We start from the raw sequence: 11,296 nt of genomic DNA on the forward strand, positions 1-11,296 counted from the left end.
TTTTTATATTATTATAACGTTATAGGGTTAATCTCGTGTTTTCTTTTCAAGACGTTTTTTATGTTTTCTATTTTCATTTCTTCATCTAGCGTAATTTTGCATGTATGTAACCTTCAAGGCTGTCTATTAGTGTAAAGCCGTAGTTAGGAGTATTTACAAGTAATTTACAGTTTCCCGACAAAATAGAGTACAAATTGTGCATCGAGTTAAACCATGCAATTTCTCCCTCTGTGAAGTGAAAGGACAAATCCAGAGGATGCATCGAATAGAAATAACAGACGATTGTTTCCGCGACAAAACTCAACAAATTTTGAGGATCACAGTCTCACTCGCCACAATCTGCGTCACTATACAGGTGCCCAAATCCAACAAGATGTTGTTGAAACTACAAACGAATCCTACAAGGGATTCGTACCAAGTTGTTTCTTCGTATGCACCTGAGGTATTGGTAAGTTTAATTGAACTGTTATCTGTCATTATAGGCTCTTAGAGATTTCAATCAAACTCCTATCATCCAGTCTACGAGGTCACTCGCCGTACGGTGTACCTGTTTGGTAAATTAGGGACCTCATTATACTCATAGATACATTATTTTCAAGTTGGTTTCTTTTGCATGTGTTTTTAACCTTACTTAGTATAGTAAAGTGGCATTTTATCTCACTCTATTTTTATATATCCCAACCATTTGGTTCACTTCATCACTTAGAGTCCCTAGTTCCTGATGAATGTTACTTTTACCACCCAAATATTGCACAGCCTTGTATCTGTTTTTAACAGCCACTTTGACCCTAGCGATGCAGGCCAACAGTTAAGAGCTGTTTTCTTTTGCCTGGTTTTCAGTGGAGCGCTGGTCAAACTTTTGCAGCATAGGTCTAGTTGTTGAAAGAGCTATTTACTAACGTCCTTTATCTGAACAACTGAAGGAAAAAACACCAAATGTCAGCCTAATGCCGCAAAACACTTTTTCGGCGTTTCTGTGATTATACTCTACATCTTACATAGATTCTCCAGAAATCTCTCAATGATGCTACGCTGAGTGATTGTTTAAATTGCCTCACATTTCAAACGGAATTATGCTTTGTTTCAGAAGAAACGGACAAATGCCTCAAAATGTAAAAGTCAACAGTTCTGTGATTGTTATCTACATTTCAGCGCACATAGATTTTCCAAAAATCCCTCGACGATACTCCGTTGTTTCCCGTATCATCGCACAGCCATTTTCCGTTAACGATATTCCATTGATTCTCGCCAGGAATAAATGCCGCTCGATTGTACATCCTTTTGTTTCCTTTGTGGTTGCGGCTTCCCCATTTCCCGTTATTTTGTGAACCCCACCGATGACATTGTATGGCCAACTGAGAGTTATCATCATCCAATCTCTTAAGAGAATTGCAAGCAAGGGGAAGTACGTTCGTCTGATCACTGAAGTACTGGACCACAGCTTCACCGGTGCTGTTGGCGACCATAGTCACGTGGAACGTACGTCCCTGTTGTTTACTGCAGTGGAATCTAAGCTGAGTGAAAGACAGGTGTGTCCTGAGCTCCTTCATGGCGCTTAATCCGATACCCATTCTGTTGTTCTGATAGTAGCTGATCCTGCGGTATGATGCCTCAGGTTCCCAGTTCTGAGCAGGTGGAGTAGAGCTTTCCATTAACCAATTGGCGACTAGAAGCCAGCCTCCTGAAATTAGGAAAACTTAAGTTTACCATTTAGTATTTAATGAATAACTTAAAGTAACACTGAAAAGTAAAAGGTATTAATTTTTCTGACTTAAGTAAGTACAACTTTATTTTTTCACGGTAACTCTGTCAGCTCTATGAATAAAACTGCCATCAATAGAGGCCATGCTTATTTTTAATATAAAAAATTATTAACTTTACAGTATGTCTAAAAATTATATAAAAATTAGTTAAAAACGTTAAAAACGTAAAAACTATACTAAGGTTAAAGCAAAAATTACATATATATATAAATAGAAAATTATATTTACATTTACTTTTAAACAGTTCAGTATAAATTTGGCATCCAGAGGAATAAAGACTTTTCTGCTACTTCAGTCTGTACTCTTGGCAAATGCAAAAAGTTACCCTGCCTCGTCCGTGGAAGCGAGACACCTTGATTAACATCGATAATTCCTTTTTACCTTCGTCAGTTGTCATGTCACAGTAGACTTTGATAGGGTTTCCATCTTTTGCAGGGTCGATCCAGTACTCCCCGTCTCCTTCCGAATCTCCAGAATCCCGGATGTCCTTACAGGAATGCCCAGGAAACGTAGAGAATAAACCGAGCTTCGCTAGAAATTGAACTAAAAACACAGTTCATTTGTTATCGGCTTTTTTGTCCTTCTTTGTGTAATATAAAATAGCGACTTTTTCTAACTGTTACAAGGTCTTAGCTTATTACTTTAAGTTCTGGGAGGCGACTATGTCATTCGAGTATGGATTGCAATCAGTATCTGTTGTACTCGTCACAAAAACATAGCTTTACCGTGAGTTGCTTGTGGTGCTTCGAAGTAGTTCCTATTTAAAAGGCAGGGTCAGTTTGTTCAAATAAAGATTAACCTAACCCAGGAAAAGCGCAAGTTTGATTTTTTTCATGACTTACTGTGTTTTTTGTTTGTTTGTTTTTATTTGTATTTTTCTCACGTCTAAATACCTGTTAATTGTTGTTGCTGTTCTAGCCTCTGTCTTCAATTTTCGACGTGGACTACTTTCAAACTCGATGGTACGTTTAAAATCATTGCTATTAAAATAGCAATGAATATCAGCTCTTTTCAGTTTAATCCTGGAATAGTGTCACTCAACTTTCAAACAACCATGGTCAGGCTACAAAACTAAACTGGGTTTTTTTCATGATTCATGATGCATTAGAAAGTCCCTAAAAAGAAGTTACCTGAGCTACAGGTGATCCCCTCGTACCCAGGATTACACTTGCAGTAATTCTGATGTGAGCTCCATCTCCCGTCGTTTTCACAAACAAAATTCGAGTTGGAAATCTGGAATAATAATAATAATAATAATAATCATCATCATCATCATCATCATCATCATCATAAAGGACGTTACTTAGCTTTTGTCTGAGTGTGGCATTTTATTGATACTGGTAACAGTGTGGACTCAACAGCTAACAAAAGACGTGTTTGCGATTGACTTCTTCTCCATAAGAGAAATATTATTTTATGGAGAACAGGGTAAGGTTACCCTTTAACTTTCTTTACTTTTTGCATCCCGCTAAAGAAAAGAAAACGAGAAAAGCGTAAATATAACTGGAAGAGGACCCGGGGGGACACCCATATAAAAAGGATGGTGGTGCACGTCGTACCTTTTAGGGGGTTAAAAACGCGGTTTTGGTACCTCTTGGTGTTCAGCCTCAAAAGTTCCACAGCAGGAGCTTTTCTGATACCTTTTAGGGTATTCAACCGGAATATGACAGGATACTGATGAGCGTACATGTAGATGACCTATGCTTCACGGATAAACAAAGGGACATATAGAGAGAATGTAAGTCTTGGCGATATCATTTTGTCAATTTTAAGAAATATTGTGATAATACCAACCTGCTTTAGCTCGAAGTAAGTTGAGCCCCGGTTTTTCTTAAAGTCCTCAGGCCTGGAAAATCGCGTTTCTTTGTTTAAACGACAGATTTGTGCATTTAGGCTCTCTGCAGCGAAACAGTTGTATGATCGGCACTTTTCATTTCTCAAACACTGCAACCCGCACTTCAATTGGTCTCCTGTACAAACACCGATAACATGGCCAAGTAAAGCGTAATCTGCAAATAACAACATGTAATATGTGGAGAGTTAAATTGTATTAGAAAATTGATAACATGCATCTTATCAGACAGAGTTGTTGCACAGTGGTTCTTATCACAGACAGTTATTACTCTCGCTGTTTATAATATTCATTTGTTAGTTCAAATTAAACCACATTTTGCGTTGTGATTGGCTACCCAAGCGTGCAAGAAGAGACTAATGAAAATTTTGTTTGGGCAGCGATGTTCTGTTCAATGTTTCCTAGAAGGGCAGAAGGAAAGCTTCCTTTACCCCAAGCAAACACACATTAAAAATCCCCCATAATATGTTACTAAAGCCAAGTTTGCTTTCAAAACATGTTTCCCGCGTAGCTTCAGGCTTTTAAAGTAGCTTCACGAGGTAATCATTTATCTCGTTGCGCGCGTTAGTGTTATGTTTTGAATGTTGTGTTTGCATTCGTTTTTACACCCAGTCCTCTTAAACTTATTAAATGTAACGAGCAATGATGAAATTGTGTTTTACTATAATCTCTGTTTAAATTTTGGCTTTAAATTTTAGCTTTATTTGTGATTTTCTTGAATTTCCCCTGGTGAAATCTTCCAAAATTTCCACAGTACAACGAATGCGGTGGGATACCAATTGTAAACACGAAAAATATTGGGTTTGTACAGGAAGTTTATTCTTTTATTTCTGCAAGGTTATGTCTGTTACCGCTGCGGAAAAACTGATCAGAAGGTTTTCCTGAAGCACCAACTAAAGTAAAGTGTTTATTTACGGAATTTCTCGGGAGGAGACGCGAGTAAATTTACTGTCAGTTTTGCTTTTTGTGCTCATGTTGACGTCCTAAAATATTGACTGACATTTTCCTTCTAGCGCGCAGATTACTTAGGCTTTACGGTCCTCAGAGTGCGTGCTGTCGTAAAACTATAAGGAGCATGCGCACACCTTACTTGCGTCCTTCCTAAGTTTTAATCTCAAGGTTTAATGATCAAGGAGAGGATAACGGTAAACAATTAAACACGGTGTTTTATGAAGCACTTGTAGGCAGACTGTTTTGCTTTTCATAGTTCGCATTTTAAGAAGGGAAGTAAAAATTCTCAGTGATATCCGAATTACATGAATTACGTCTGTTGCTAGCCACACAAGGGCTCAAGGTTACGAAAATTTGACTTTGAGAAGCCTGAGGGGTTTTTATCCTAACTGCATATTGTTCTTGAAATTAAGCTAATATTTTAACCAACCTCCGTGACTCTCAAAGAAGCTTGAAACAGATTTAGCGGTTTCTGCGAAAGGTACAATCACGTTCAGGTAAATTAAGCTGTCAAGAAGTAATAGCAGTATGGATGATAACAATATGTGTTCCAAGCTTGAAGCCATCTGTCTCGTCAAGCAAGCCTGTTTGTACCAAAACAGAAATAGATTAAACAAACAAACAAAAAATCAAGTAGTGCCAATCAAAGTACTTTTTTCAGAAAAAGAGGATTTTGTGTAATAAATATTGTAAAAGGAAATATCTGCTGGATATCTTTAAGTATTCGTTGGCAGAGCTGTGTTTAAATCAATTCCGTGCGAGTCGCGCACGTAATTACTGTTGCAGGAAGGAATCGAATAATTTCTATTTATAGTTAGCAGGAGAAGACACCTGGTCTCTCTCTCTCTCTCTCTCTCTCTCTCTGGCCGCGTTCACACTACGCCCGAGGAATTTGAAAACAGAGGTTTCTTTCCGAAAATGCATCAAATGTTTTCCGTCAACACTACGCCCGAGGAATTTGAAAATGCAATAATCACCGGTCATTTTGGATCGATTTGTGTTCGAGATATAAACTTCGGCCAAGAAAATATCGTGATTATAGTAACCTCATCTTTTTTTTGGAAACCTTCGTTTTCAAAATGTTTTCTGTCCACGCTAAAACGTAAAGCTCCGTTTTCAAATCCCTCCTGTTTGAAGAGCCTTTTCGAAAAGATTCGTTTTCGTGACGGATTAGAGTGGTCGGAAGGCCTAACTGGGGAAAGGAAGCTCCGTTTTCTAATTGCTACAGCGTAGTGTGAACGGGGCCTCTGAAAAACGAACGACAAGGTAACAATTTCAAAGAGTATTTTGCAAAGTGATATCTCCGCTTAATTGTAGTTTTGAAGAGTTTGTACAGGTGTATTATACTTGATCTTAGATTCTTATTCTAGATTTCCTAAGCTGTCGTGTTTTAGCTTTATACATATTAAGTTTCAGTACAACCGACTTCGCTTTAAATTTCATCGTTTTAAAAGAGGTTGTCTATCTATATCTGTATCTTTTACCCATTTTATCCAAAAGAAATAATAATAATAATAAAAACAGTCCCTCATACTGTCAACAACCTAAAGTTCATTGTAGTAAAATTGGTCACGTATCGGCTTCTCCTTTTCTCTCTGTTTACAATACTTAGAGAGGAAGCTACATCAGCCTTAGCTGGTTTTCACCCGGGTACTCTATCCTGATCGAACTGAAATTTGGAAATGTTGGTTTTTGTGGAGGGAGGAAAACCAGAGAATCCGGAGAAAAACCCTCGGAGCAATGCGAGAACTAACAACAAACTCAACCCACATATCGCGTCGGAATCGAACCCGGGTCACATTAGTGGGAGACGAACGCTCTCACCACGTACTGCGCCGTCCCTGCTCCCCCCTCCCTTTCTCTCTGGGTAAAGAACGAGATAGAATTGCTTGTCCAAAAGGAAAAGGATTGAAGTATACCACTATAATGTGTTTAAACTTAGCGGTACCTGACTTGTTATGGAGTTGTCGATGGAATTTCAGTTCACTGCTTGATGTTCAAACAAAGATGCTCACACGTTTTGTTATTCGTTATATATCGTCAGTTTAGAAAAGCACAGTATTTTTCTTGATTCGGTCTGCATCAGTTGCACCGGACTGGCGACTTCTTTCAGAAGATTTGTTTATCAGAAGATGTAGCAGCAGCTGCTGATTACGTTCTGATATGCCTCGGAATAGACTCGCTTAATATACTTTTAACAATTTGATCATTAAGTGAATAAACAAAGCATTCTGGTTTTGTGCAGAACCCTGCTGGTGATGCCACAAAAGAAAAGAACGTACTTTTTTAAAAAAAAAAATACAGTCTGCCAAGCTTTGAGACCTCTTAGGTTCAAGGGTGACATGTTATAGCATTTAAGTACGAAAACGAATTTGGATCGGAACAGCCAGCCATTTAAATGCTTTTTTTTGCAAATCTTTCTAATTTAAAGATTTTAACTTGCCGTTAACTTGGCCTTAATCAGTGATCTCAATTCATGTGGCGGCTTACCACAACCAGTTATTCTAAGAACGAACAGATCTAAATACGTTTAATTTGGATGGCATTTTTTCATATGACCGTACTTGCTGTGGCCATAAGACATGCGCATTACAATCCTTGGTCAGCGAAAAAGTCATTTAGAATTTGTTCTTGATTCCTAGTATATAAATCATGGATGTATTAAAAATAGAACTATCTTTCTGAGGACATATCAGTTTTCAGGAGCCGAGTTCAATTCTGACTTTAATTAGGAATAGTAATTAGACCGAGTGGAGTACAATTCAAGGAGTAATCGGGCGAGTAATTTCAAAATCGGACGAGCGCGCGGCGCGAGACCGAATTAAAATCACGATCAGTGCTCCCTGATTTGTACAACACGAGGTCCAGTTACTAATCAATTGTATCAATAACAAATTCCGATTTTTATCAAGTCTTGCGAACTTAGTTTGAGCGAAAAAGTCAGTAGCGTTGTCCGTAAGTTTCAAAAAAGGTAGGAAACACTAAGAAGGAATACCAAGCCATTAATTAACGTGCGGGTAATTGACTTGCGAGTGGCGTAGGTATCCAATTACAGTTAGTATAATTTAAAACGTTTAATTGGACACCCACGTAGTCCCGCGTAAATAACATGACGATTAGGCGCGCGGAGATCCAGTCGCGATCGAGAATCTATAGAAACGATTAAACAAGTAATTAGCAAAAGAAAAACCGAAATTTTGAATTAATTTGGTCGTATATGATGACCAACCCAGAAGAACGGAAAGGTGGGTGCACTCAATTTGCGAGACGGGTGCTTCATCAAACACAGCAGGTACACATGCAACAACAAAATGTTGCATTAAAACTGAATCTCCCGCACAGTTAAATTAGAACGGTTTTCACTCACGTGGCGAAAAATAGTTGTTTTTGCATCATTACGCGATACGATTGGCTAAAAAACAACTCGTGCCACGTTTAGATTCAATCACAAGTAATAACAAAACCAATCACAACTTGATCACACACGTTTTCCCGCGCTTCTCGTCGGCTACGTGTATTTACCAGAGTTTTAGTTGGTTCATTGGTTTGTCTGTATCCTTTGTGACTGGCCAGGGTGATCAATTTGCTTTTGGTTTTATACCGTCGCGTACTAATATTTACGTTTTAGCTTCAAACCCCAGGTGCCGCATCTTCCGAATGTTATTTCCGAATGTTATTTCCGAATGTTTTGCCACACACCGCGTGGATCCTAATAAACATTTTCCTAAATCTAAAAAAGTCATGATTTAAAAAATTATGTCTGTTTAGGATTCCAGAAAGTTTATTTCCTTATTTCATTTCCTTTGTTTGTCGTACTTTTATAATTTTATTCCAGCTTATTTTAGCTTTCACTTTTTACTTTTGTATTTCAATTTTCGCAACGAACGCTTTATTCTTAAAATTTCGCAAATTCCAGCTTCGATTTTCTTATAAAATATATTATATATATATATAAAACAGTGTATAAACACACTAATGTAGTCAACAGAAGAGTATTTTGACTTTATAATGGCATGAAAGTGACTAAGATCGTCCTTGCTTGTTGGTTTGCCCCGTTTCATTACCTGTTCTGTTTCACACTCGCCCTTACCCACTCAGCTAACTCGAACCTTTCCAGTACTCAGCGGTACATTTAGTATTCTTTCCAACGGGGTCATCTTTGGGTTCTACGCTCAATGTATAAGAAAAGCTATAACAGTTGGCGTTAAATCAACACGAAAGTTTTGCTACGCTTTTCACAACGCTGTTAATCTACTGGTAAACGATAACCTCTTTTCGCTTGGTACAAGCGTAATTTTTTTGGCCCTTTAGTCATGCACTAAGAACTTTTTTCTCGAGGCGTGGGGTGTATTCATAATATTTTTCCCAGTAACACGCTTTTATCGGCTTATAAACGTGCGTGCATTTTAATAACACTTTTTCCATCCCCGAATGGTCCTAACACTATAAATATGTTTCACAAACATTTTTGAGCAATAAAAATTAGTTCTTTACTTTTAAAAACAATGATGATCAATTTTGAAGATTTCTATTAACCATCAGGACATAAATTAACCGTTATTCTTCAAAAATTAAGCGAAAATCAGATAATTCTAGCGTAAGGACCACCACGCCATCGAGACCCTTCTAATGCCTAAAAGTGACTATAGCGCCAAAAAACAATATTGATACATTCTTGATCATAATACCGACAAAATTTTTGCTTTCGGTTTAAATCCCAACTTTTTATGAATTTTCAAAGTCGTGAAAAATCACCATAATGAAAATCGCCACCGATTCGAAGAACCAGTCAAAAGGATCTGGGTCTAGAAGGAGATCATTCGCACAACATTCACATGCACACGTATACTTGCTCGCCTCGAGTTGTTGCAATACTATTCTGAGCAGGAAAATGCGTAAAAAGCGGTGAGCGTCGATCAAGGTCTTGGCAGCGTACATTAAGCGCCTCAGGGAACAAGATTAGGGAAGATTTCATAGTCAGGTTTGATCGATCTATGAGTCTGCAACGAAGAATGAGTAACGATAAAATTATAATTACATGGGCTTTGGTTCGTTTGGGTTACAGAATTTTGGTAGAGTTCAAGGTAATTTATCTTGTCAATTCATGTTATCTTTGTTTAAATGTATTAAGTGATTCTGGTGACTGCTACTGATTTGAGTCAGAGTTTCAAATCTTCTCAGTCTGTTTACACGTACTACGCGAACGATCGACTCAATTCGGCGCACTTCGCATTTACGGTGTATAGTTTACAGATCTGAACGAAAGGCCACTGCAAAAATTTATTCATGAGACTTTCGTCGGCGAATTGCCATGCAAATAGTTATCCCAAGTCAGGGTATTTTGAAATTCTTTCTACAAATCTTCGAAGCGATTCCGGTTTGTTTAGTTCAGCTTTGCATTGCATGGAATGATTACGCTACACTGCACATCCACTGGTGTGGATGTGCAGTGTGGAGACAGTCCTCCAGAGTTAAGAATCTGAAGAAGTTTGGATGATGAACCTGCAATACATCTAAACATGTTTAAGGTCGCCAAGAAAAGCCGCTTTTCGATTATTTCATTGACAGACTACGGAAGTTCATTACTACTCTTCAATATCTACTCCTCTTCTCTTCAGTTCAAAACTGGCGCTAACATCCTTGTTTGGCGTCTCTAGCCCCGGTCTCCGTTACACTCGGTCGTGTACTAAATAATTACGATACAAAGATTTCGACACTTACGTTACATGATAATTTTAACCTGAAGGTGATTCCTCAGAATTGAATTGCGCATCACTATTGGGCACCTTTTTCGCCCTCAGTGCGAGCACGCCCGCACATGAGCGCTAGCGCGTGCACACATCGAGAGATTTCTCTCAAGCTAAGCCCGACAGCGAAATAAATGCTCGTTTCTTCTTAAACGAGCATGGTGACCTATATTTTTTACTGCATAACTTTCCTGTACGAATAGTTATCTTTAAGTTGAAAAATTAAAAAAATAATGTACGGAAAGAAAAAAAGATGTAGCGAAAAGCGTGCACAAAACAGTTAGTCGAGGATGGAAATTATGACCTCGAAACACGTTTTGAGTCGTTGTCGTTTAAAATTGTGTATTTTTCCCATAAACTATATATTACATTGTTACTGATGCTTTAGACTTTCTACCTATCAAGTTTTTTTTGCAAGTATTTCTTTGGAAAACTTTGCTTCCAGCTAACGCTAAACGTAACTTGAACCGATAAAATAACGCACGCGATTTGGCATAAATGGTGTAAGTTAAATTGCCCCATCATATCTCTTTTACGAGAATGGTGACCTATCTTTTTCATGGTATTTTTCGACAAAGTGCTTGGTAAGGAACATTCGGGGAAAGTTTCAAAAACATCGTTCGGCAACTTTTATTTCTGAGGAATCACCTTAAGGGGGTCATACCTTAAAAGTAATTTTTTTCTATGAAGCAACTCTGTGGGACAGTTTTGCTACCAGGTTAAAGGACTTCATACTCTGACTTCAAAAATGAGCTTTTCCATGTCACATACCACAATAGTTAATGAATAATTCGCCCCTGAGTGTTATGAAGTGTTGTTCAGCATTCTCACGATAACGTACTAACTAATGGTTCGAGAGGCATGGAACTAAGTTCATCCTGTCCATTAGCAAGTTGTCCAGGGAGCAAACCTCAGAAAACAGTGTTTTGAGGGGTTTTTCTCCTGAAAATGGGAAAAATTTTACTACTATTAACTAATATTAA

At 38.0% G+C, this 11,296-nt stretch overlaps 1 protein-coding gene across 1 annotated transcript; it reads right to left on the minus strand.

The window, feature by feature from the left end:
* Window positions 1-871: 871 nt before the first annotated feature.
* On the minus strand, window positions 872-5,132 carry LOC110051515 (uncharacterized). The gene is made up of 5 exons (XM_089289381.1): window positions 4,997-5,132; window positions 3,558-3,772; window positions 2,894-2,996; window positions 2,145-2,294; window positions 872-1,681 (listed from the first exon to the last, which is right to left on the minus strand). Exons 1-5 carry the CDS (start codon window positions 5,130-5,132, stop codon window positions 1,149-1,151), a joined length of 1,137 nt encoding a protein of 378 aa, XP_089145507.1. The 3' UTR covers window positions 872-1,148.
* Window positions 5,133-11,296: the final 6,164 nt, after the last annotated feature.

Source organism: Orbicella faveolata, unplaced genomic scaffold (genome assembly GCF_042242905.1).
Source record: "Orbicella faveolata isolate gen_17 unplaced genomic scaffold, um_ofav_v1 contig_2, whole genome shotgun sequence".
Classification (NCBI taxonomy): Eukaryota; Metazoa; Cnidaria; class Anthozoa; order Scleractinia; family Merulinidae; genus Orbicella; species Orbicella faveolata.